This window comes from Aethalodelphis obliquidens, unplaced genomic scaffold (assembly GCF_003676395.1).
Source record: "Aethalodelphis obliquidens isolate GAN/ISIS:26980383/991018 unplaced genomic scaffold, ASM367639v1 scaffold41, whole genome shotgun sequence".
Classification (NCBI taxonomy): Eukaryota; Metazoa; Chordata; class Mammalia; order Artiodactyla; family Delphinidae; genus Aethalodelphis; species Aethalodelphis obliquidens.
This window is the reverse complement of record NW_020837985.1, coordinates 17,489,301-17,512,215: the sequence shown is the minus strand read 5'-3', so window position 1 is coordinate 17,512,215 and position 22,915 is coordinate 17,489,301. Positions and strand designations below refer to the sequence as shown.

Genomic DNA, 22,915 nt, shown 5'->3' with positions numbered 1-22,915 from the left:
TGAGTGCCTGCAGGCGTGCAGCACATGGAGGTCACCCTTCTCAGGGGACCCCCCCAGGCCCTGCCCCGTCCTGCCTGCGACTCCCCCGGGGGAATAGACCTCATCCCCAGCCTGACCTTCCTGGCCAGGGGGAGGGTTGGGTAGGCTGGCGGAGGGCTTCCTTCTTCAACCTGGCTCCCCTGGAGGAGAGGGCAGTGCCCCCTTGCCTCTTCACATGAGTGAGGACCCACTGCCTGGGCGGGGCGAGCAGCAGGCAGGAGGCTGGCCGGGCCTGGGCGCCAGGTTCCTGCAGGAGCCACCTCTCCTCACCCCTCTTGCTGCTCCCTCCTCAGTCACTGGTTGGCCTGCAGCCTCTGCTCCCACTCATCCATGCCAAGCCAACTGGCACCATTCTTTTCCAGGGGTGGCAATAAGCACATACGCCAAGTACTGTTACCACAAGCTGCAGAAGGCGGCCCTGACTGGAGCCAAGAAGGTACGAGCTCCTCCCAGAACCGCTGGGCAGGGGTGGGCGGGCAGCCTGTGCCGGCGATGCCCGGACAGAGTCCAGCGGGAGGGGGGGGCAGCCTGTGCCGGCGATGCCCGGACAGGGTCCAGCGGGCAGAGGTGTGCGGGCAGCCTGTGCCGGTGATGCCCAGACAGAGTCCAGCGGGGGGCGGGGGGCAGCCTGTGCTGGTGATGCCTAGACAGGGTCCAGCGGGCAGCCTGTGCCGGTGATGCCCAGACAGAGTTCAGCGGGCAGAGGTGGACGGGCAGCCTGTGCCGGTGATGCCCAGAGTCCAGCGGGCAGGGGTGGGCGGGCAGCCTGCACTGGCGATGCCTAGACAGGGTCCAGCGGGCAGCCTGTGCCGGTGACGCCCAGACAGGGTCCAGCGGGAGGCGGGGGGGGGGCAGGTGGGGCACTTAACGGCTCACAGTGCGGAGGGTGCCACTTGGAGCTTCTGATGCCGCAGGTGGCCCAGCAGGAGGCACCTCTGGTGACTCAGGGGCCAGGGAGTTGGGGGTCCCTGGCTCGGGCCTGGGGCTCACAGGGACGAGAGGACAGAAGGAGGAAAGAGGGCGGGTGAGCCAGGGGCAGCCCTTGCAGGGGTGTAGGGGGAGGGAGGGCTGGGAGCTGGGCGCCAGGCCACACTGGGACAGAGAGCTGGGCCGCCTTTGCAGGGGCTGAAGAAGCCCAACGTGGAGGAGATCCGGCATGCCAAGAACGCTGTGTTCAGCCCGTCCATGTTTGGCAGTGCACTGCAGGAGGTCATGAGCATGCAGAGGGAGCGCTTCCCTGATCGGCAGCTGCCCTGGGTGCAGACTCGGCTGTCGGAGGAGGTGCTTGCACTCAACGGTGACCAGACGGAAGGCATCTTCAGGTGCCCTGCAACCTGGGCCCCGGGCGCCTGCCTCAGAGCAGCCAGAGAAGCCCCCTGAGAGGCCAGCATGCAGGCAGGGAGGGCAACTTGGAGCAAATAGAAGGGCCGGGCGCTCTGCGGCCAGGAGGGTGGGGAGGGCCCCATCTTTAGGAGGTGGGTCAGCAGGGCTCTCCCTCCTGAATGGCAGCACACCGGAACCCAGACAGGAGAGCTAGCCAGGGACAGTGCCCTTGCAAAAATGGCCAGCAGGGGCCCAGAGGGTACTTGGACACCAGCCATGGGCAGGGCCTGGAAAGATGCGGCAGCCCCCAGCAAACGGCCGTCACCTGAGAGTGGAGGTGACGGCCCTGCCCCATGGAGGGCGGCACATGGCCAGGCACCTGCCGTCGTGACTCACCTACCCAGGACCCAGGACAGGCGGGGAAACAGGCTTATGGCTTTGGGCCTCGGGGACCATTCTGAGGAAGGGATCTGCCTGGGGGCAGTCAGCAGAGGGATGAGGGATGGGGGCCTGGGACAGGGGACCCCAGCCACACCTCCCTCTGGTAGGAAAGAGGCCATTTGGGCAGAGAGAGGTCAGGCAGCCTTGACCCTGAGCAAGCCCAGCTCCTCCTCCCTGAGACCTGCCCTGTGCTTGGCAGAGTCCCTGGGGACATTGATGAGGTGAATGCCCTGAAGCTACAGGTGGACCAGTGGAAGGTGCCTACAGGCCTGGAGGACCCCCACGTCCCAGGTAAGCCCCCAGTCCCCTCAGCAGCAGGAGCAGCTCGGACGGTTCAGCCCTCCCTGCTTTCCGTCGTGAAGGGACAGCCCTCTGGTCCATTTCCAGCACAGACGTCCCCCTGCCGTTGGACAGCCTCCGCGGCGCCTCCCTCCGCTTGCCTGCGCACGGTGGCTGCACAGCCTCTCTTGGTTCCCGGCGCTCGGGGTCAGTCCAGGCCCTCAGGACCAGGAGCCCGCAGGCCTCCGGCCGCGCAGTCCACACGGCTGGGTGGACACCTCCCGTCTGGTCCTGGCCCCTCGCCCCCACTCCCGACACACACGGCCGCTTTCGCCCCTTGCTGCTGGTGGGGCGGGTCCCCGACTGCCCCGCCCAGCCGAAACCCCCGCGCTGCGTCCCCAGCGTCGCTGCTAAAGCTGTGGTACCGGGAGCTGGAGGAGCCCCTGATCCCCCACGAGTTCTACGAGCAGTGCATCGCGCACTACGAGAGCCCCGAGGCCGCCGTGGCCGTGGTGCACGCGCTGCCCCGCATCAACCGTCTGGTGCTGTGCTACCTCATCCGTTTCCTCCAGGTAGGCGGTGCCGCCCCTCCGCGCCCCGCCCCTCCGCGCCCCGCCCCGGCCCACCCGCAGCTCCCCGCTCCCCGCGCAGGTGTTCGTGCAGCCCGCCAATGTGGCCATCACCAAGATGGACGTCAGCAACCTGGCCATGGTGATGGCGCCCAACTGCCTGCGCTGCCGCTCGGACGACCCGCGCATCATCTTTGAGAACACTCGCAAGGAGATGTCCTTCCTGCGCGTGCTTATCCAGCACCTGGACACCACCTTCATGGAGGGCGTGCTATAGCGCGTGGGCACCGAGGGACCGAGGGTGGGGACAGAGCCTGCCCGGCTGCGCCCGGGCAGGGGGCACGCGGGGAGGGGGGAGGGGACGCCCGAGAAGCGGAGGTAGCATGCCGGCTCCGCCCATGCCCGCCCCAGCCCTGGAACCCGCATCCCCCGACCCGGGCCCTCGGCCTGAAGGCGCAACCAAGGCAGAGGGGCTGCGGGAAGGGCGCCTCTGCCCCGCCCCGGGCCTCGTGGCCGTGTCGTTCGGCGCTGCCGCGCCCACCGCCAGCCGCGGTCCGGCCGCGAGAAAGTGCCTTCTGTTTCCTGGAGCCAAGTGACACTGCCCCTCCCGGCCGGCCCGAGAGCACAAGCCGCCCTTGCTGGGGCGAGCCGCCTTGCTGGGGCTGCTGCGCTCAGCTTGGCCCCGGCCCAGCCCGGCTGCCCATCTTGCTCTTCCTCTGCCCTCCCCCTGACCTGGGGGGGGTCTCCTGATCTGCGACTTCCGCCCTCCCCAGTCCCTTCCCGCCCCCTCCCCCTGCCACTTGTGGTCTCCAGCGTGGTGACTGCACAGGAGTTTGGGGGCTCCAGGGCTCTGGGCTTTTCACCACCAGAGCAGAACCTGGCTGGTGCTGGGCCCGATAGGCTCTCTCTGGGTAGAAAGGGGCCTCCAAGCCAAAGTCCTCTGGGGTTGGGGGCAGGGTTGGGCAGGCATTCTTTGGGCAGGGTGGGGGAGGGGCAAGAGTATTTTTTCTTCGTGTAACTATAAATTCAGAATCTATCCCGCATCCCAACCCGCCTGTGTATAGAGATATAAATAGAGCGAAAGATATAAGAACTAAATTTGCTAATGACATAGTCTTAACCCAAATGTTATTTATTTGAGGCTTCTCCCGTCCTCTGCAGACAAGTTGAGATCATTCCTTCATTTTCTTCTCCACCCTCTTGGCTTCTGACCAAAAATCAAACCCTGCCCCATCCCCATCCAGGACCTGCAGCAGATGAGAGGGAAGGAGCCCTGAACTGGGGGAGCAGAGGGGCACCGGCGACTGCCCTTCCTCGAGGCCAGAGCCGGGGCGGGGGGTAGGGTGGGTGGGTGGAGGGGAGGTATCTAGACTCTCAGTTTGTACATTTTCCAATTTGTAATTTGAGTTCCAATTGTGGTAAAACTTAATTTCTCCCCGGTTATATATATATATATATTTAGAGTTGAGTTTTTATTTATTAAGAACAAAAGAACCCAGTCCTGCCGAGGCCTGGTGTCCACTGGGGGAGCGTCCTCAGTCCGGGGGTCTCGGGGCCTGGGTAGGGGCGGCCCGGCCACAGACTCTCGCTCTGATGCACGGACTCGAGAGATGACAACACTTTGTGTGAATAAAGTACGTATGGACACTTGCGAACCTGTCGCATCCCATTCCTTCCAGTTGCGGCGGGGCAGCTATCAGCGGCCAGTCGGTAGCTGGTGTGGGCACCAGGGTGGAAGCCAGGCCAAGGGAGAATGAATGGGGGCAGCAGGGGGTGGGGGGGAGAGCAAGGCAGCTTCCTGGGAACGGGGACGAGACTCCAGGTAGGCGCGCAAGGTGCGAGGCACCTGGGGTATCACAACTGAGCCCGAAAGCTCTGCTTGATTGGGAGGGGAGCTTTTTCTGAGCTACCTTACCCGCAAGCTGGCATAGGCTTCTAGGCAGTGTTTATTCACCACCTCTCGGTTCAGCACCCAGCTGGACAGGCAGATTGCCCCACCGGGGTGGGGGGGGGCTTCCTAGGGGTTGGGGGAAGAGACAGGGCGGGTACCTCGCCCACGTGAGAGCAACCAGCCTCCGAGGGCGGAGGGACAGGGCCCGCATGCCCGGCAGCGCCCCGTCCCCAGCCCGTATCCCTGTTCCCGAAATCGCCCGCACCCGCGTCTCACACCCGAACCCCACCGTCGGGAGGCCCCGCCCCCCACCCCTTTCCCAGCCGGACGGCAGGGCGGCGCGCCCCTAAATCCCAGAGAAGGAAGTGTCGGAACCGCCCGGGGTCCGGGGAACAAGCAAAGCCCGGGGGCTGGGGACGAGCTCCGCGGCCGCCGCCGGAACCCAAAGCGCGAGGTCGCCGACACCAGGGGACTTACGTTAGCGCAGCACCGCCCTCGCGTGACCCTCTAGCCGCTTCCGGCACGGAAGGACGATGTGGGCGACGCGCGGAGTGCTGCGGACCTGGGCCCTCGGCTTGGCGCGGTCCCCGGGGACCCGGGCCTACGGTGGGGGCGGGGGCGTCTCCTACACGCAGGGCCAGAGCCCAGAGCCGCGGACGCGCGAGTACTTTTACTACGTGGATCATCAGGGCCAGGTGGGCGGGGCCGGGGCCTGAGGGAGGCTCCCGTGAGAGGCGGGGCCTGGTGCCGGGTTTCTGCGGGTCGGGGCCAGAGGGAAGACCCTGTGAGGGGCGGGGCCTGAGTAGGCGGGGTCTTTAAAGTAAGGGTACCCGACCTCCGCAGTCGCGCTGGACAGACTGGGGCGCCCGGCCCCGGCCCCAGAGGGTTAGGTCCGAGCGGCCCACCTCCCACACGTGGTTACGCCCTGCGCGCTTTGCATCCCCAGATCCTGCGGCCCCCAGGTCGGGGCCGCCCCGCCTGCTTTGGAAGCCCTGGAGGGGGCATCCTACATATACAGGAGGAAGCAAGTCAGATAGCCTCCGCGGAGGAGGGGCACATCTCATTAGAAACTTGAAAGGGGGAGGGAAGAGGCGCGGGAAAGGCATGCCAACCCAGAGGACCTGTGCATGAGGAAGCAAGGCCGGGGGTGCGGGGTAGATGTGGAGAAAGAAGTCTGCAGGGCCCCCAGGCTTACCTTCCACGCGCCTCCCTGCACACGGTGTGCACAGACGAGCAAAGAAAGCGGACACTGGCCCGGGCTCAGGCCCGCCCAGGCCTTCTCTCCCTGGGGCCGGCTCTGTCGGGATTCCCCCTGGGACTCAAGGGCCACGGTCTGCCTCTCTACAGCTTTTCCTGGATGACTCCAAAATGAAGAACTTCATCACCTGCTTCAAAGGTACTGATGCGCCCTCCTCCCCCACCTTCCCTCTTCCTTCGGGGAAGGCCCTGAAGGGCCCCGCTGCCCAACCACACCAAGGGCACTGGCCGTCCTGCGCTCAAAAGCCCCCTATCTAGAGTGAGGCCTGGGAGGCTGTCCGACCGCCGGCGTCTGCCCTTGGTGTGACCCAGGGCGAGCCCCCTGCCTGGGGCAGTAGGGCCTAGGGGGCCTCGGGGCCCGGCATGCTGAGCAGTCGCGGCCTCCCCCCCCACCACAGACCCGCAGTTCCTGGTCATCTTCTTCTCCCGCCTGAGACCCAACCGCAGCGGGCGCTACGAGGCCTCCTTCCCCTTCCTCTCGCCCTGCGGCAGAGAGCGCAACTACCTACGCTGCGAGGACCGTCCCGTGGTCTTCACGCACCTGCTGGCCGCTGGCTCCGAGCCCCCGCGCCTCTCCTACTGCGGCGGCGGCGAGGCCCTGGCCGTGCCCTTCGAGCCGGCGCGCCTACTGCCCCTGTCCTCCAATGGGCGTCTCTACCACCCGGCGCCGGAGCGCGCAGGTGGCGTGGGCCTGGTGCGATCGGCTCTGGCCTTCGAGCTCAGCGCCTGCTTCGAGTACGCGCCCGGCGCGCCCGAGCTGCCCTCGCACGTGCACTGGCAGGGCAGCCGTTTCGCCCTCACCATGGACCTGGCCCCGCTGCTGCTCGCCACCCCGCCGCCCTGAGCGGCGGGCTCGCAGCCGCTGGCGCCCCCAGCCCCGCTGCGCCCCCCGGGCTGCGTCGCTGCGCACGCGCCACCCGGAGAGAGCGCTGTCCCAGTGCGCGTGCGCGGCGGAGGTGCGCCGCGGCCCCGCCCCGCCCGGCGCTGTCCGAGGTGCTGCCGCGGCCCGAGAACCGACGCGGGGAGGGGCGGGGTCACGGGTGCTCTACCCCGTCCGCACACCCCCGGCCTGGGGCGTCCTCGGCGTCCTCGGGTTCGGCCAGCGCTCGCGACGGCAGACCCGGGCTGCCGGGAGGGAGGTGCGGGGGCTCCAGTGCGCGAGCGCGAGCGGCGCCCGCCCCTCCCCCGCCCGGCGCTGCTCTGTGGGCCGGCGTTCGGCGGGGGAGCCGCGCCGCAGGAGTGTCAGGTGAGGGGGCGCCCGACCCAAGGTCAGCGGGCGTGGGGGCGGGATCAGGGGCCATCCCGGCTCTGTCCCCGGCCATCACCGAGAAGGGCGTGCGACCTGGCGGGGACCACGCCCTGCCCTGAACCGGCCCGGGACAGGCCGCGCCGGAGCAGATGCAAGGGGCGCCTTGGGAGATCAAGGCACCCGACTCGGGCCTCGCACTGCGCTGGAGAGCGTCACAGGGCTTCCTCCATTACCCCTCCAACCTCCCCTCCCCGCACAGATGGGCTCCCTGGAGACAGTGACAGCCTTCTCCAAATCCAGTATGTGACGCCCCGCCCCCTGCCCAGCCAGATTAGGGGGTTCTCCGCTGAGTAAAAGGATTTCTGGCCTGGCCTCCCCTGCTCTTCCTGCTTGAATCCTCAATGCTGCCCAGGCCAGCCCTTCCACACGAATCAGCATCTAGTGGGTGTCCGTGTGGGCAGCAGTCCCCTGAGTCTTGAGGAGATCAAGAACCTTCTCTGTTTGAGAGGCCTTGCCACTGGAAGGTAGGTGGGCGCCCTGGGCCAAATCTTTTGCTCAGGGAAATGGATCCTGGGGGCTCAGAGTATGCCCCCTAGTTCTCGGGGTTCTTCACACACCTTCTGAGACATCTGGGAACTGCCCCTGCCTGGGCCAAAGCGATTCCATTAAAACTTTTGCTGTGCCTACTTTTTTTATTTTTTTTTTATTTATTTATTTTTTTTGCGGTACGCGGGCCTCTCACTGCTGTGGCCTCTCCCGTCGCGGAGCACAGGCTCCGGATGCGCAGGCTCAGCGGCCATGGCCCACGGGCCCAGCCGCTCCGCGGCACGCGGGATCCTCCCGGACCGGGGCACGAACCCGCGCCCCCCGCATCGGCAGGCGGACTCCCATCCACCGCGCCACCAGGGAAGCCCTGCTGTGCCTGCTTCTCTTCAGTGATCTTAAATAATCATGTGAGTTACAATTTAGAGCAAGATTTAAACAAACACCAAGGCCACTTGGTGTCTTTCCACATGACTCACTCTCCCAATAGGGAGACCAGGTGAACAGGCAGGTGTTCAGAGCAGGGACCATTTGAGGTGGGGCTGGAGGCTAGCTGATAGCACACCCTCAGCCCTACCATCCATGGCTTCATACTGGCTGGCTTCTCAGCCCAGGTCCCCACCTTTACAACTGGACTCATTGTGCCTTGAACTAGACCCAGGCCTTCTCCTCTCTCTAGGATAACAGCTGCATGTGTATAAACCCCAAAACACTACACACTCCTTCAGAACCCAGGAGATCAGTGTTCCCAGAGCCTACTAAACTACACTAAAACCCGGTTAGTGGCCCAAGGCCCCTCCTTCACACCCCAGCCATTCCAGGGCCCCACCTACCCCCAAAGACGGATGCACCTTTCTCAGAGCCAGCATGGAGAACACAGTCCCACAGCTTCTGAACTGGCTTTCCTATTTGTCTCATCCCCCAATTGTCTAACAATTTCCCTGAGGAAAAGCTCTAATTCTACCTAAGTTGTTCTACCAACCCCCACCCCCAGGAGGGCAGGGCCAGAGGCTGGACAAAACTGTGCCTGTGGCTGGCTGGTGGCTCCCCTGAGACCAGTTGTGCTCATGTCCTCCATCAGTTCACAACAGGTGAATCCCAGGGTTGGGGTCATAGCATGACTTCTAGAGACAAAAATGCCTAGAGTAAACCCTGGGTCAAGGTTAGGTGAGGGCAGGGACGGACACTAGCAGCATGGAGCCTTGGGCAGAGATGGGATGGGGAGAGAAGTGGGTTGGGGTGGTGTAGGCTCTCCTGTGGCCTGTGTGGCAAGACGGAGGACATGAGAAATTCTAAACCGAAACCCGATGCCCCAGATCTTTATGCTTTTTTATAAAGGAAGGCAATGAACGTTTTATTTTATCAGTTTCTTGAACTACTTTCAAACTTCAAAAATCAGACACGGTGTGTACCTCCATCCGTGCTTTTCACTGGCTCTCAAATGTTAGGGACAGGCCTGACAACCTGTGTTTCAGGAGGCACATCCCATCGGGGCCAGACTGTAGGAAGGCTGCTGCGAAGGCTGCAACTTCGTGGCCTGCGGCCGGTCCCGCAAGAGATGGCCCCAGGGGCGCCCGCACTGCTGCTGCTGTCGCTGCTGTCACTGCCGGGTCTCCCGCCTCGCGCTGCCGCCTGCCCTGCGGCCTGCCGCTGCTACAGCGCCACGGTGGAGTGCGGCGCCCTGCGGCTGCGCCTGGTCCCGTCCGGAATCCCGCCCGGGACGCAGGTGGGCACCGACTGGGGCTGCGGGCCAGGGGTGCCCGCGACACGCAGGGATGGTGTGTGAGCCTCCCGGTGGGTGAATGGGGCGCCCTAGGGAAAAGAGAGACCCCCTCAGCGGGGTAAACGCCCTCCCTCCCTCCTTCTGGCACAGACGCTGTTCCTGCAGGACAACAGCATCGCGCGCCTGGAGCCGGGCACCCTGGCACCCCTCGCCTCCCTGCGTCGACTCTACCTGCACAACAACAGCCTGCGCGCCCTGGAGCCAGGCGCCTTCCGTGCGCAGTCGCGCCTGCTGGAGCTGGCGCTCACCGGCAACCAGCTGCGCGGCTTGCGCGTTGGCGCTTTTGCCGGCCTGGCCCAACTGCGCGTGCTCTACCTAGCTGGCAACCAGCTGGTACAGCTGCTGGATTTCACCTTCCTACACTTGCAGGTGAGGGGGGAGGAGTGGGCAAGACGGGCAAGAGGTCCTCCTGCACTGCCACCTGCCTTACCGGGCTGGAGTAGTGAAGGGGAGAAAAGGCAGCCCAGTCTAGCCTGGTAAGAAGGGGACATGTCCCTCAGGGCCCCTTTCCCTGATGACCTACTGTCCCTGCTTCAGCGACTGCAAGAGCTGCACCTGCAGGAAAACAGCATCGAGCTGCTGGAGGACCAGGCCCTGGCCGGGCTCTCCTCGCTGGCACTGCTGGACCTCAGCAGGAATCAGCTGGGCACCATCAGCCAGGAGGCCCTAAAGCCCCTGGCCAGCCTGCAGGTCCTGCGCCTCACAGGTACCTCTTTCTGGGGGCAAGGGACTCTCATGCAAAGGTAGCTTCCTTAACCACAGTGGTGGCGGTAGGTAGCCGGCCCAGCTGTGGAGGGGGCTCCAGTGGCAGTGCTCTGGGGGGTCCCACCACCACCCATAGCCATGACAGAAGACTGCTAGGAGTAGGGGTGCTGGCCGGGTTACTGTTGCCTAAGGAAGACAGAAAAAGTATGAGTCCCTGAACAAACTGGACACAGCTCAGCGGCTCACACACTTTAGGGCCAGGAGAGGGCAGGCAGGAAAAAACTGGGAAGATGAGACCAGGACTGGGGACATTTCCTGGAGACAGCACCCGAAGACAAGACTGGCAGGATGTGCAAAGTTTTAGTGCAGGTGGGATATCTATGTGCACACAGAGGTTCCCCCCCAGATAGCAAGACTTGTCACAGGGAGAGACATCAGAGTAGCGGGGGCTTTCTCAGAGATGGGTGAAGTAAACTGGACGTGCATCACATAAAGGAGATGGGGGCGGGGTTGGCTGCCCACACTTAAGGAGACTGGGGTCAGAGAAGGGGTGGCAGGGGTCCCCAACTGTGGGAGGTGAGAAAGGGGCTCCTGCTCTGGCCAACAACCTCAACCACACACGCTGTGCTCTGGGGCCGTCCCTGAGCTAGCTACCTGTCCGCTGCTGCTCTGCCCACAGAGAACCCATGGCGCTGTGACTGTGCCTTGCACTGGCTGGGAACCTGGATCAAGGAAGGGGGCCAGCGACTGCTCAGCTCCAGAGACAAGAAAATCACGTGTGCAGAGCCCCCCCGCCTGGCACTTCAGAGTCTCCTGGAAGTATCTGGCAGTAGCCTCATCTGCATCCCACCCTCTGTGCACGTGGAGCCGCTGGAGGTGACAGCCAACCTGGGTGAGGACCTGCGGATTGCCTGCCAGGCTTCCGGCTACCCGCAGCCCCTGGTGACCTGGAGAAAAGTGGCGCAGCCTCGCGAGGGGCCGCCGCAGGCCCAGGCCCAACCTGGAGGCGGGGTGCCGGGCCCAGGTGGGCCCGGGGCATCCGACACGGGCAGCGGCATGCTCTTCCTCACCAACATCACCCTGGCCCACGCTGGCAAATACGAGTGCGAGGCCTCCAACGCCGGCGGCGCCGCCCGCTTGCCCTTCCAGCTTCTGGTCAACCTGTCCCAGCAGCTGCTGCTGGCGCCTGCGCCGCCCCGGGCTGGCGACCCAGTCAGCCACGAGCACCTGCCCGAGGTGGGCGGCATGGCCTTTCGCGCCCTGGGCCTGGCCACGCAGACGGCCATCGCGACGGCCATCGCGCTCCTGGCGCTCACGGCGCTGCTGCTGGCGACCATGATCTGCCGCAGGCGGCGCAGGCGCAAAAAGGCACCAGGGCCTCCCGGGGAGGGCGCGCTCTTCGTCAACGATTACTCGGACGGGCCCTGCACCTTCGCGCAGCTCGAGGAGCTCCGCGACGAGCGGGGCCACGAGATGTTCGTCATCGACCGCTCCAAGCCGCTCTTCGCCGAGGGCCCGGCGGAGGCGGCCGAGGGCGCAGCGCCCGAAGTCGCACAGGGTCTCCCGCTGCAGCCGCCTGCCGCCTACGAGATCCGTTGCTGAGGGGGGGCGGGGCGGACGCGCGCTGATGACGCGGGCCCCGCAGATTGGCCGGCTCGGCTCGCCCTGCGCATGCTCCAGCGCGATCAGTAAAGGGTGGAAGCTGCGCCGTGTCGCGAGCCGTATATGGGGTTCCTGGGCGTCGGGCGGGGCGGAAGCACCTGCGGACCCCTGAAGATGGAAGTTCTGGGGCGTGAACGGACGGTAGCCAGGGTAGGCTTCCAACGCCCCACTGAGACCCTCCAGAAAAGACCCCTGCCCAAATAAGCAGACCTTCAGCTCTGCAGGTCCGCCTCGGGCCCCGCCGCCCCAGAAAAAGCCTGAACCTCTCTGCGAGGAGGGGCGACGGACTGTGGAGATGTCTAGAGAAAAGATGGGGCGGCAGGCCGTTAAGACATGTCACCCAGTGGCCAGGCTGGGGGTGAGAGCAGAGCAAGAGACAACTCACTCTGACCAGTTAGGACAGAAAAATTAGCCACAGATTTAAGTTCTAAGCACACTGCACGTTTGTACCTTAACGACACCCTCTGGCCCCCAAACCCGGCCGACAGGCAGTCCCCTGTGTGCCAGGGAAAGGAGAACGTTAAGAGGCCCCAGAGTGCCTGGGAGCCCAACCCTCCTTGAAGCAGGCCCCTGTCCAAACTTCCACCCCAGAGCAGTCTGCTCTTGGGGAGGGCCCAAAGGAAAACATCCTCCCTCAGCTCATAGATCCCAGGAACATTCCAAGGAGAGAACCAGGACACCGGAGGGCAGCTAAGTGCAGCCAAACCAAGCAGGGCCATGTAGGCCTGGAATCCAGCCCTCAGGCCCACAGATGGTCAGTGAGTCAGGGGAGCAAGCGCAGGACAAACTGCACAGGGTGCTGCACAAAGCATGGGCATGCTCAAGGTGCGCCCAGGAGCCAAAAAATCGGAGACTAGTGCCTTCGTGCCAGGCCTCCAGCAAGGTCCCAAAGGCTCTGACTACCCAAGGGGCAAGAGGCCTCCAGCAGCCCTGGACCCCAGGACAGCCTAACTCTCACCCACAGCCTGGAGATCACAGGCTAAAGTAGTCTGCAGCCAGGCGCCCATAGATGTCTGTGGTCCAGAGCACGTGGGCACGGCCTGAGGCCAGTAGCAACTGGTGCAACTCAGCCTCCACGCGGGCAAACTTCTCCTCATTGATGGAGGCTTCCAGCAGGACAGAGGCAGGCGGTGGCCAGGGCAGGCCCTCATAGCAGTCCACGGGGAAAGGGTGCACCACCGTGCGCAGCTCGGCCTGTGCCACCGAGTCCCTCAGGAGCTCCTTGAGGCCCGCCATAGACAGCGGGTTGCCGTAGAGGCCGAGGTAGCGGAGGCTGGCACAACGAGTCAGCACAGGAAGTGTGGCCAGCAGTTGGGTATCGGCAAGCTGGCACTCGGTCAGCTCGAGGTGCAGCAGCGTGGCTGCTGCTGCCTGCAGCAGACCCTGGAAGGGCTCCAGCTGGCTGCCGGACAGGTCATTGCCACTCAGGTCCAGCTTCTTGAGGTGGACAGCATGGGGGCTCCGTGCCAGGAAACGCAGGTCCTCAGGCAGCAAGGCGCAGAAGGCCAGCTCCAGGCTCTCCAGGGGGCTCTGCAGGGTGCTGCGGAGGACACAAGGGGTCACAAACAGGCTGGGCCAGGGGAAGGCCTCCTGGAGGGGAAGGGAAGGGAAGGGCAGGGCAACAGCAGGGCCTGCTCACCTGAGCAGCTGGTCCAGCCGCCCCGAGAGAAGAGAGGAGCCCATGCTGAGCTCCCGCAAACAGGTGAAGCGGCCCATCTGGGCCAGGAAGTAACGGAAGTTGTCCTCGCCGTCCACAGAGGGCTGCCGAGAGTCCCCGTGCACATAGTGTAACCGCAGGCTGGCCAGGTGCTGGAAGCGGGCCACGTGTGGGATGATGACGGACAGGCCTCGCAGGCCCAAGTTGTTGAAGCGCAGGTCCACGCGGCGCAGGCAGCCCGCATCCAGAAGCTGCAGCAGGGCCACGGTATTGCGCATGGGCAGGTCCTCAGCCCGCAGGTCCCGGCAGCAGAGCCGCAGTGGACTGCCCGCGCTGCTACGGAGTGCCTCCCGCAAGAACGCGTAAGAAGCCCGGTTCACCCGCAGGTCCACACGCACCTCCACAGGAACGGGGGCCAGGCCGGGCTCTGCAGTCCTGCCCTGCTGCTGTGCGATGCACGTGCGGGCCACAGCTGCCGTGCAGTCCCACATGCTCATGGTGCCCGGGTCCTGCTCCACGCCGTCATCCAGGAGGCCCGTCATGTCCAGCACCCGCAGCGCGTGCTTCCTGGGAGCACGGGTGGGCTGAGGCAGGAGACAAGGGAACACAGCCCACACCCACTCCCAGCCACCTTAGGACAGGAGCAACATGCCTGTTCCTGCACTGTGCTCTTGCACTAGCCTGGAACCTCTTAGGAGACCCTTTCTGCACCCCCCAGGCCCGAGGGCCCCTCCAGTGAGCCCATACCTGCAGAGGGGCTGTGTGCCAGCCTCAGTCTCCGGGGTGTGGAGCCGGGCAGTCAGCCCCAGGATCACGGCTTGCATGCTCTCTGTGCTAGGCCGCTCCTGCAGCAGGGCCCGGCTGCAGTGGGCACACTCCTGCAGCAGCTGCTGGAAGCTAAGCAGTGGAAAGGGCCACGTGTGCACCAGCTCGCGCAGCACAACGGTCTTCTTGTCCATGAAGGCCACTTTGAAGAGCAAGGGGAAGAGCTCTCGTGGTAGCAGGGGCAAGGCCTGGCAGGCAGCTGACTGGCACTGGAGCACCTGCCGTGTGCTCAGGAACACAAGGGTGTGCATGGTGCTGGGCCGGGCAGGAGGCCACCTGCAGGGAAGGGCCCTTCAGTGGGGAGGACAGACCCCAGGCCTCCACCCCCTCCACGCGCTGGTAGTGGGAAAGCTCAGCATGGTGCTCGGCACAGAGTGGAGAACCATGGCACCAAAGAGCAAGTGCTAGGTGCTTTGCCTTAGGCTAAGGGTAGTGAGAAGGAGAACGAGGCCACCCCCAGTCCCCGCCCTCCAGCACAGGGGCCTCCCTAGGGAGACAAAGCCATCGAGCAGCACATAGACAGCATGGCACCAGAGATGACCAGCTTGCCTGCGTGTGCTTTTGATGGCTGTTACTCTGCAGGGCCCACCATCTGTATTCCAGGCCTCCCAAATCACAATGCCACTTATCAGAGATCTGCTCTTCTGCCCTTCCTTAAAAGTAGGCAAAAACAAATCCCCCTATGCCCCAAGCACTAGAGAGATGGGATACTACCAGGGGGCTGGAAGCTGCATCACAGGACCCTCTCCCAGCCTCCTCAGAAGCCTTGGGAGGCCGCCCTTGGATTCTGTGCAGCACAGCAAAGAAGAGTTGGAAGTACAGATGCAGTTTAATAAACAGCAGGGCAGGTAGAAAAGACCAGAACCCAGACAACCCTGAGTCCAAGGGGCCTGAGTAACCCAAGCCCTCAACACGAGCCCCGGTTCTAACTACTGTCTTCCAGGAGCATTATCAGGCACGGAGACCCTGGAGATTTACAGAAAGAATGCCTCACCCATCGAGATCCTCGCCACCTGCGTAAACTTCTCTCTCATCCCTGGAGAACCATGTTAAGAGACCAAGTCTCAAACCCATGGGATTCAGAAGCCCCAAATTAGGGGCCTTTGCTCAGATGGGTAGAGGCAGCTGCCAAAGGGACGTCCAAACTGACAAGGAGCACAAAGGAGGTGCCCGAGAGCACAGGGTACCTGGGTGTCAGCTCTGCTGCTGACTTACTGTGAGCCCGCCTGGCACCTGATCCTCAAAACTGCTTCTGGGTCATCTCCCTGAAAACAGGTTAGACAACTAAGACCTAGGTCTTGCCCGACAGAGGTCACAGCCTGGGTGATGAGCTCGGGAAGGGTGGCAGCCTGGCTCCAGAGCCCCTGCTCTTGCGGACCTCACACACAAGTCCTTAGGACACTGGTTCCTGAGAAGCCCGGGACGTCAACCCTCGGCCTCGCTCTGCCTGTGGACAAATCTCGCGAGGACGATTCATACCTCGCTGTGACAGGACAGACCAACCAAGCACCTGTCACGAGAGGAAACGAAAGCAGCCAGTGTGGTCACCGTGGGAGGAGCCTCTGTGTAGTGGCCGCCGTCCCCCCCACCGGCCCGCGGCTCCGCCGTTTCCCTGAAGATGCCCCCGCCCGGCTCCTCCAAGCCTCGAGCCGCGGGAGGCTCTAAATCCGACGCCCTCCGCCTTCCGGGCGGGGTCTGCCCCTCGAAGCCTGCGCGTCGCCTCCTGGGACCCGAGGCCGCTCAGCCCGGCACCGTGCTCCGGGTCCTCCCCTGCCCGCAGCCACACCGCCTGGGCTCCCACCCCCGCCTCCCGGGCGGCGCCGTCCCGAGCGCCCGCACCGGCCTCGTGCGGCCAGGCAGAGACGGGGACACACGCCGCCACGCTCCGTCCCCGGCCGGCAGCCTGCGCTCACCGGGCCCGCAGACGCCGCCGCCGCCGTCGCCGCCGGCCCCGCCTCGCCGTACGCCGCGCCCCGCCCAGCGCCGCCGCGCGCCGCGTTGACGTTACGCCCCCCATTGGCTGCCGCCTCAGGGCCCCGCGGATTGGCTGCCCCAGCCCGGCGGCCGCCGCGTCGCCCCGCCTCCAACCCCGCCGAGCGCCCCCAGTGGCTGGCGGCCGGCGTCGCCCTCCTGGCGGGAGATTCCTGGGGCGCCGGGCGCAGGGCAGGGCGACCATGGAGCAGCTGCGGGATGTGCGGGAGCGGGTGCAGGCGTGTAAAGGGGGCGCGCGTTTCGGCGGCGGAGCGGGCGGTTGCCGGGCCAGGTGCGGGCTGCCCGTGGGCGGGGATCTGAGGGAGCGGCATCCGGCTGACGCGCTCCCTTTACAGGAGGACGTGGAAGCGGCGCCCGAGGAGACCCGCGGTGAGCGAGCGGGCGCGGGGCGGAGGCAGCGGCCGGGGACGCGGGCAGGGGGCGGGCGGCCTCCATCCCCACGCCCAGCCGAGCCCTGCCTCCTGAACACCGACACACACCCCCGTCCGGCCCCGCCCTCAGCGCTCCACCGGGACTACCGCACCCTGAAGGAGGCACTGGGTCAGGCCGGCGGCGTCGGGCCTCACGGCTCGGAGCAGTCGCTTCCCGCGGCGGCGGCCGAGGAGGTACCCGGGCTCGACATCCCAGCCTATCGGTCAACTTCCTGTATACCGGATCCAGGAGGAGTCGTGACCCAGGCTCTGTGGGGCAAAGAACTCAGGGGCCGGGCTGACAGGGTGGAGGAAGGACAGCCCCCACCCTCAGGTCTCCGGGGCTGGAGACACCTCTGTTCCCCCCTGCGCCAGCTTTTCCGTGGCCTAGATCTCTACCGTCTCTTCCTGCAGATGCTGGAGCCCAGCTGCTGGGGGCCCCACCTGAATCGGGCCGCGACCCAGAGCCCCCATCCTCCATCAAGGCTCAGCTCTCAGGGATCTGTGCATGACTACGGGAAGAGGCTTAAGGCCAACCTAAAGGGCAGTCTGCAGGTGAGGGTCGGGCAGGCAGTGCATCCAGCCTGGGTCCAGAGCTACGCTTGGCCCAGAAGCAGGATCAGCAGGCAGCCAACCCCGTTAAGTCTTTCACACGTGTTCACGTGCACACACACAACTCCAGCATTTCCCAGAGCGCAGCTCTCCAGAAGAGCTCAGCGTCACCTCTACTCTTGACTTCTTTTACATCCCAGCCTTAGGTTTCTCACATCGCCCAGCTGTTACAGGTGGGGCCTCCAGCAGGTTTCAGAGTCTGCAGCACCCCAAAGGCCTCAGTTCCTGCTTGCTTATCTCTCTCTCCCAGGCTGGGCCAGCCCTGGGCCGAATACCCCGGCTTACACGAAGATCCTCCTCTAAGATGCCTTCCCCAGGGCCACCAGGCACAGGAGCTGCCACCATCTCTCCAGAAGAAGTCAGTGAGGTGCCCCCCCAGCCTCCCAGGCCCGAGCTGAGGCCAGGCCGGCCCCAGCAGTTGAGGGCATCCCTGAGCCTGCGGCTGGGCTCCCTAGACCCAGGCTGGCTGCAGCGGTGTCACAACGGGACCTCAGATTTTCTGGGGGTTCCCAGGGCCTGCCAGCCTTGCCTGGGTGCAGAGGAGTCCCAGCTTCTTACTCCAGGTGTTGCATCTGTCTTCGGTCCCAGCGCTGGCCCTGAGGTGCCTTTACAGGGCCCAGAGACTCCAACCGTACTAGCAGCTGGTATCAGTGCAGGGAACTCTCAGCCTGGTACCCGTCAAGGCAAGAAGCGGAGATGGAGTGGGGAGCTGGAGGGAAGCCCTGCACAGACCCAGCAGGACAGCGGCCAAGCAGGACCCCTGCCTGCAGGAGCTGGGGCTGCAGTGCCTACAGAAGACTGTCCAGAGCAGCCTGTGCAGGCACAGCCCCCCAGCAAGCCCCCAGCCCCCAGGTATCACTGCCCTAGCCTCCCAGCAGCGCTGCCTTCAGTCGCGCCACGGTGGGGAGGGCTGTGGGTGCAGTCGACCTGTGCGTCTCTTCTAGACTTGCTGTCCAGAACAGGGGGAACTATGTGCGACTCAACATGAAGCAGAAACGCTACGTACGGGGCCCGGCCTCAAGGGGCAGGCTCCTTCGCAAGCAGGTGAGAAGGTGGTGCCGGATGTTCCCGCCCACCTGCCTTGCTTCTTGCTCTGTGAGTCTCCTTTGCGTCCGCACTAGGTATGGAAGCAGAAGTGGCAGAAGAAAGGAGAGTGTTTTGGGGGTGGTCAGCGCAGAGCCACAGCCCAGGATTCTTGCTCCCAGTGTGGGCAGCTCAGTCACGGGGCATCCCAGTGCCCTCAGCCAGGTGAGGCCTCTGCCCTGGGGGGTGGCTTGGGCCAGCGCTGCTCGCAGGGGTTGTTGTGCCCTCCTAACTCCTGCCCCTGGTCCAGAACTTACCCTGGCCCCTCAGAAGGAGGGTGGCAAGGATGAGGGTGGCGCACAGACCCGGGCCACGTTCAAGGAAGTATCCCAGAGAATGGGCGCTGCCTGCCGCCAACTCTGGTGAGCAAAGAGGTGGAGGAGAGGTTGTAGCAAGTGGCTTTCTTGCCAGAGTGACCCCAGACCAGCCCGGAGCTCCTGTCCTACCCTGTCTTATCTGCTCTCGGCAGGTGAAGAGGACACAGAGCCTGCAGGGCCTGAGCTGCTGGTGCCCACAGGGCAGTCTGTGCCCAAGGCTCCTTGTCCACCTCCTGTGCCACCACTCTATCTGCCAGGGCCTTTGGGGCAGGTGGTAGGTGAGTAGACGCCTACCAGCTCCAGAGCCTTGACTGGGAGGTGGGGGCAACTCGGGGCCGTGCTGACTGATACCTGTGTCCACAGACACGCCAGCTGAGGTGCTTCAGGCCCTGGAGCAGCTGGGGCACCAAGCCTTCTACCCTTTGCAGGAGCGTGTGGTCATGCGGATCCTGTCTGGTGAGTACGGCCGGCAGGGGGCGCGGTGGGACTGCGGCTGGGCCACAGAGCTGTGCTCTTGACCCTCTCGGTAAAACGCAGGTGTGTCCACGTTGCTGGTACTGCCTACGGGGGCTGGTAAGTCCCTGTGCTACCAGCTCCCCGCGCTGCTCTACTTCCGGCGAAGCCCCTGCGTCACGCTGGTCATTTCTCCTCTCATGTCGCTCATGGACAACCAGGTTGGTGGACAGGGTCTTTGCGTAGGTGCAGAAGGCGAGAGCTGGTACCCGTGGCTCTGCTGACCCGCTTGGGCTGCTGCTTCTTGCCCCACCCCCACCCCCGAGTGGCAAGTCGCCAGGCCATTTTCAGCTCTGTCTATGAGCTGGCAGTGGCCCAAAGGCAGCAGGGACACAGCTGGCTAGACCCAGGCCCACCCACAAGAGGAGCAGCTTGGGGGAGGGGGCGTCCCCATGGGGACCTGTCTCCAGTGCTCCTGAGTCCAAGCCCACAGGTGGTTCTGAACCCTTAGTCACAGGACCCAGGACCTGGGTTTTTCCCCCTCTAGATCCTGGAGGGGACACAGCAGTAGTTGTCCGGCCAAACCATTCTAAGAGGCATGTGGGGAAGGGCCAGGGCTGGTGGCCTGTGACAGGCTGTGCTCCTGTACCTGCAGGTTTCCGGCTTGCCCCCAGGCCTGAAGGCGGTCTGCATTCACTCGGGGATGACTAAGAAGGAGCGGGCCTCCGCCCTGCAGAAGGTAAGGGGCCCTCACAGGGCAAGAGCGGCAGAGGCAGCAGGCAGACCCCCTGGGCGGTGCTCCTGACCTTGCCGTCATCCTCAGGTTCGGTCAGCCCAGGTGCAAGTGCTGATGCTGTCGCCAGAGGCGCTAGTTGGGGCGGGGGGCGCTGCCCTCCTCGCTCAGCTGCCACTGGTCGCCTTTGCCTGTATCGACGAGGCCCACTGCCTCTCCCAGTGGTCCCACAACTTCCGGCCCTGCTACCTGCGTGTCTGCCAGGTAAGCCTTGTGGGGGGGGGCGGGGGGGGTGCTACGTGAGCAGACCAAGGAAGGCTGGGCATCTCACCACTCCTCTCCACGCAGGTGTTGCGGGAATGCGTGGGTATAAGCTGCTTCCTGGGTCTCACAGCCACGGCCACGCGCAGCAGTGCCCTTGACGTGGCCCGGCACCTGGGCGTGGCCGAAGAGTCTATCCTCAGGGGGCCGGGCACCATCCCTGCCAACCTGCACCTCTCTGTGTCTTCGGACAGGGACCCAGAGCAGGTAAGCACGCACGCGCGGGCCGAGCAGAGGCCCTGCCTTCCGACTGCTCGTGCTCAGCCTCGTCCTCTCCAGGCTCTGGTGACGCTGCTGCAGAGTGATCGTTTCCGTGCCCTGGACTCTGTCATCGTCTACTGTAACAGACGAGAGGACACGGAGCGTGTCGCTGCCCTGCTGCGCACCTGCCTGCGTGAGGCCCAGGCCCCAGGACCCCGAGGTGAGGTGGAGGCAGGCCTGCACTCCACAGATGGGCCCCGGGCACATGCCCGACCTGACCATCATGGGTCTTCCCTGCAGGCCGAGCCCCGGAGGCTGTGGCTGAAGCCTACCATGCCGGCATGGGCAGCCGGGAGCGGCGGCGGGTGCAACGGGCCTTCATGGAGGGCCGGCTGCGGGTGGTGGTGGCCACGGTGGCCTTCGGGATGGGGCTGGACCGGCCAGACGTGCGGGCCGTGCTGCACCTGGGGTTGCCCCCAAGCTTTGAGAGCTACGTGCAGGCTGTGGGCCGGGCTGGGCGTGATGGGCAGCCTGCACAGTGCCACGTCTTCCTCCGGCCCCAGGTGGGTACCCGTACCCCCACCGCTCCCCCAGCCCCGCCCCCTGCTGCGGCCCCTCATTCATGCTGCTCTGCTGCAGGGTGAGGATCTGTGGGAGCTGCGCAGACACGTTCACGCCAACGTCATCGACTTCCTCGCCGTGAAGAGGCTGGTGCAGCGCGTGTTCCCTCCCTGTGCTTGCGCCCGGCAGCCCCCAGAGCAGCAGGGAGACGAGAGCCAGGAAGAGCACTCGGCCAGGGTCCTCGTGGCTACATCTCCCCAGGACGCTGACCATCCCAGCCTCGAGCACACAACCCGGTGCCCGGGCCACAAGCGGGCGCTCCCGGTGCAGCCAACCGTGCAAGCCCTGGATTTGCCCGAGGAGGGTGAGGAGCAGGGAGCGTGGGGGGGGGGACACCCCAGCACCCCCGCATCTTCTGAGCCCTGCTCTGCCCCCAGCCATCGAGACTCTGCTGTGCTACCTTGAGCTGCACCCACAGCGTTGGCTGAAGCTGCTGGCGCCCACCTATGCCTGCTGCCACCTGCGCTGCCCCGGGGGCCCCACCCAGCTCCAGGCCCTGGCCCGCAGGTGAGCGCAATCCCACCCCGGGCTCAGGACCGGGACAGAGAGCCAGGGCTGCCAGTCACACGTCCCTTCCCCTGGTACAGGTGTCCCCCACTGGCTGTGTGTTTGGCCCGGCAGTGCCCCAAGATGACAGGTGGGGGAAGCAGTTCTGTGGAGCTGGACGTGGTCGAGCTGGCAGACTCCATGGGCTGGGAGCTGGCCCCCGTGCGGCGGGCTCTCCACCAGCTGCGGTGGGATCCAGAGCCCGGGACAGGTGCGCCCGCCCCCAGCCCTGCTTGCCTCCTGTTTGCCGCCTTTCTGCCAGTTTCTGACACCCTATCTGGCAGGTGTGCCTCAGGGCACGGGGGTGCTGGTGGAGTTCAGGGAGCTGGCCTTCCACCTGCACAGCCCCGGGGACCTGACAGCCCAGGAGAGGGACCAGATCTGTGACTTCCTGCACGGCCGCGTGCAGGCCCGTGAGCGAGAAGCCCTGGCCCGCCTGCACCGCACCTTCCGGGCTTTCCACAGGTGCAGGAGGGGCTGGGCAGGGCCTGGGCCACCCCATCCTCCCCAAGGTGGGCCGCTCTGACAGGTTTTCCCCACCCCAGCGTGGCCTTCCCCAGTTGCGGGCCGTGTCTGGAGCAGCCCGATGAGGCACGCAGCGGCAGGCTCAAGGCCCTGCTCAGCCACTACTTCGAGGAGGAGTTAGAAGCACCGGGGGGCGTGGAGGCCGAGGAGGACCCTGAGCCAGGACAGGCCAGGGTGAGTGTCAGGGCCTCCGGGGAGCGGGGAGGGGGAGAGGAGGAGAGGAGTTGCAGAGAGGACGCACCCCTGGCTGCAGGCACACACCTGCCTCCCGCCCCTCACCGAGCACTGCAGAACAGCATGCCACGTGTCCCCACCGGCAGCTCCAGGACTGGGAAGACCAGATCCGCCGGGACATCCGCCACCTCCTGTCCTCGTGGCCAGAGCAGCGGTTCTCGGGCAGGGCTGTGGCCCGGATCTTCCACGGCATCGGTGCGGACCTGGGAGGCCCAGCCCTGAGCAAGGCGGGGGCTGGGGGCAGACCTGGCCGGAGTCGTCAGAGCCGTGTCTCCTCCCACTGCAGGAAGCCCCTGCTATCCGGCCCAGGTGTACGGGCGGGACAAGCGCTTCTGGAGAAAGTACCTGCACCTGAGCTTCCATGCCCTCATGCACTTGGCCACAGAGGAGATCCTGCTGTGGGGCTGCTGACCACTCTGCCGCGGAAGGACCCAGTTCCCCCACGTCACAAGCACGGGCCTGAGCAGGGGCTGCGTGGCCACAGCATTGGGGGGTGTCAGGTGCAGCAGGTCCTCGAGGCAAAGATGGGCGTAGATATCAGTGGCCAGGACAGCGACCAGCCACTCTGGACAAAGGCCACCACCAGTAGCGTGCAGAATAAAGTACAGAATAAAAGATGCTCGAGCCATTTTCAGGAACCCTTT

General features: G+C 65.0%; 5 protein-coding genes and 2 long non-coding RNA genes across 29 annotated transcripts in view; 4 read left to right on the top strand and 3 right to left on the bottom strand.

The window, feature by feature from the left end:
* Nucleotides 1-4,302, top strand: part of ARHGAP39 (Rho GTPase activating protein 39) — a 73,372-nt gene extending 69,070 nt beyond the window's left edge. For 5 of the 14 annotated variants that reach the window (XM_027132146.1, XM_027132139.1, XM_027132140.1 and 2 more), the window contains 4 exons: nt 402-475; nt 1,162-1,361; nt 2,003-2,654; nt 2,734-4,302. In XM_027132146.1, the coding sequence (XP_026987947.1) occupies nt 402-475; nt 1,162-1,361; nt 2,003-2,654; nt 2,734-2,928 (1,121 nt within the window). In that variant the 3' untranslated portion in view covers nt 2,929-4,302. Of the gene's footprint in view, nt 1-401; nt 476-953; nt 1,119-1,161; nt 1,401-2,002 lie in introns of those variants that run through there. The other 9 variants (XM_027132145.1, XR_003438307.1, XM_027132143.1 and 6 more) reach the window with 9 other exon arrangements.
* A 750-nt stretch (nt 4,303-5,052) lies between these two features.
* CUNH8orf82 (chromosome unknown C8orf82 homolog) lies at nt 5,053-7,734 on the top strand. The gene is made up of 3 exons (XM_027132330.1): nt 5,053-5,237; nt 5,890-5,938; nt 6,198-7,734. Exons 1-3 carry the CDS (start codon nt 5,076-5,078, stop codon nt 6,641-6,643), a joined length of 657 nt encoding a protein of 218 aa, XP_026988131.1. The 5' UTR covers nt 5,053-5,075; the 3' UTR covers nt 6,644-7,734.
* Nucleotides 5,185-6,453, bottom strand: LOC113633777 (uncharacterized). The gene is made up of 3 exons (XR_003438326.1): nt 6,341-6,453; nt 5,738-5,895; nt 5,185-5,297 (listed from the first exon to the last, which is right to left on the bottom strand). It is a non-coding gene; the product is annotated as an uncharacterized LOC113633777 (long non-coding RNA).
* A 135-nt stretch (nt 7,735-7,869) lies between the features above and the next one.
* Nucleotides 7,870-11,786, top strand: LRRC24 (leucine rich repeat containing 24). Of its 4 annotated transcripts, XM_027132212.1 has the most exons (6): nt 7,877-8,001; nt 8,586-8,682; nt 9,067-9,317; nt 9,465-9,743; nt 9,912-10,080; nt 10,759-11,786. In XM_027132212.1, the coding sequence occupies exons 3-6, from the start codon at nt 9,150-9,152 to the stop codon at nt 11,679-11,681; spliced, it is 1,539 nt and encodes a 512-aa protein (XP_026988013.1). In that variant the 5' UTR covers nt 7,877-8,001; nt 8,586-8,682; nt 9,067-9,149; the 3' UTR covers nt 11,682-11,786. The 4 variants fall into 4 exon arrangements, with proteins under 4 accessions (XP_026988012.1, XP_026988013.1, XP_026988011.1 ...); XM_027132211.1 differs by lacking the exon at nt 8,586-8,682 and having other exon boundaries at nt 7,870-8,001; XM_027132210.1 differs by lacking the exon at nt 7,877-8,001 and having other exon boundaries at nt 8,033-8,682.
* LRRC14 (leucine rich repeat containing 14) lies at nt 8,925-16,185 on the bottom strand. 7 transcript variants are annotated; one of them, XM_027132264.1, is made up of 5 exons: nt 15,218-16,185; nt 14,146-14,499; nt 13,381-13,965; nt 12,700-13,281; nt 8,925-9,403 (listed from the first exon to the last, which is right to left on the bottom strand). In XM_027132264.1, the coding sequence occupies exons 1-4, from the start codon at nt 15,295-15,297 to the stop codon at nt 12,714-12,716; spliced, it is 1,587 nt and encodes a 528-aa protein (XP_026988065.1). In that variant the 5' UTR covers nt 15,298-16,185; the 3' UTR covers nt 8,925-9,403; nt 12,700-12,713. The 7 variants fall into 7 exon arrangements, with proteins under 7 accessions (XP_026988065.1, XP_026988066.1, XP_026988070.1 ...); XM_027132265.1 differs by lacking the exon at nt 8,925-9,403 and having other exon boundaries at nt 12,140-13,281; nt 15,218-15,488; nt 15,703-16,183; XM_027132269.1 differs by lacking the exon at nt 8,925-9,403 and having other exon boundaries at nt 12,140-13,281; nt 15,411-15,488; nt 15,703-16,183.
* A 105-nt stretch (nt 16,186-16,290) lies between these two features.
* RECQL4 (RecQ like helicase 4) lies at nt 16,291-22,898 on the top strand. The gene is given in 22 exon segments (XM_027132340.1): nt 16,291-16,433; nt 16,551-16,584; nt 16,717-16,820; nt 17,040-17,180; nt 17,488-18,105; nt 18,108-18,281; nt 18,359-18,485; nt 18,790-18,915; nt 19,001-19,093; nt 19,175-19,311; nt 19,746-19,829; nt 19,914-20,087; nt 20,172-20,351; nt 20,424-20,565; nt 20,646-20,908; nt 20,985-21,270; nt 21,344-21,473; nt 21,554-21,723; nt 21,797-21,977; nt 22,058-22,211; nt 22,358-22,466; nt 22,558-22,898. Coding segments are annotated over 22 exon segments (3,588 nt in total). The 5' UTR covers nt 16,291-16,397; the 3' UTR covers nt 22,683-22,898.
* Nucleotides 18,205-19,114, bottom strand: LOC113633779 (uncharacterized). Its single transcript, XR_003438328.1, has 3 exons — nt 18,989-19,114; nt 18,578-18,679; nt 18,205-18,354 (listed from the first exon to the last, which is right to left on the bottom strand). It is a non-coding gene; the product is annotated as an uncharacterized LOC113633779 (long non-coding RNA).
* Nucleotides 22,899-22,915: the final 17 nt, after the last annotated feature.

Excerpts from the sequence above, each read along its gene's own strand:
- CUNH8orf82 (XM_027132330.1), top strand. The coding sequence starts at position 5,076 with ATGTGGGCGACGCGCGGAGTGCTGCGGACCTGGGCCCTCGGCTTGGCG. Across the intron at positions 5,238-5,889 it reads ACGTGGATCATCAGGGCCAG|CTTTTCCTGGATGACTCCAA; the intron begins GTGGGCGGGGCC and ends GCCTCTCTACAG. Across the intron at positions 5,939-6,197 it reads CTTCATCACCTGCTTCAAAG|ACCCGCAGTTCCTGGTCATC; the intron begins GTACTGATGCGC and ends CCCCCACCACAG.
- LRRC24 (XM_027132209.1), top strand. The coding sequence starts at position 8,937 with ATGAACGTTTTATTTTATCAGTTTCTTGAACTACTTTCAAACTTCAAA. Across the intron at positions 9,744-9,911 it reads TCACCTTCCTACACTTGCAG|CGACTGCAAGAGCTGCACCT; the intron begins GTGAGGGGGGAG and ends TCCCTGCTTCAG. Across the intron at positions 10,081-10,758 it reads GCAGGTCCTGCGCCTCACAG|AGAACCCATGGCGCTGTGAC; the intron begins GTACCTCTTTCT and ends CTCTGCCCACAG.
- LRRC14 (XM_027132264.1), bottom strand. The coding sequence starts at position 15,297 with ATGGGTTTGAGACTTGGTCTCTTAACATGGTTCTCCAGGGATGAGAGA. Across the intron at positions 14,500-15,217 it reads GGTGGCGAGGATCTCGATGG|GTGGCCTCCTGCCCGGCCCA; the intron begins GTGAGGCATTCT and ends CCTTCCCTGCAG. Across the intron at positions 13,966-14,145 it reads GGCACACAGCCCCTCTGCAG|GAAGCACGCGCTGCGGGTGC; the intron begins GTATGGGCTCAC and ends CCGTGCTCCCAG.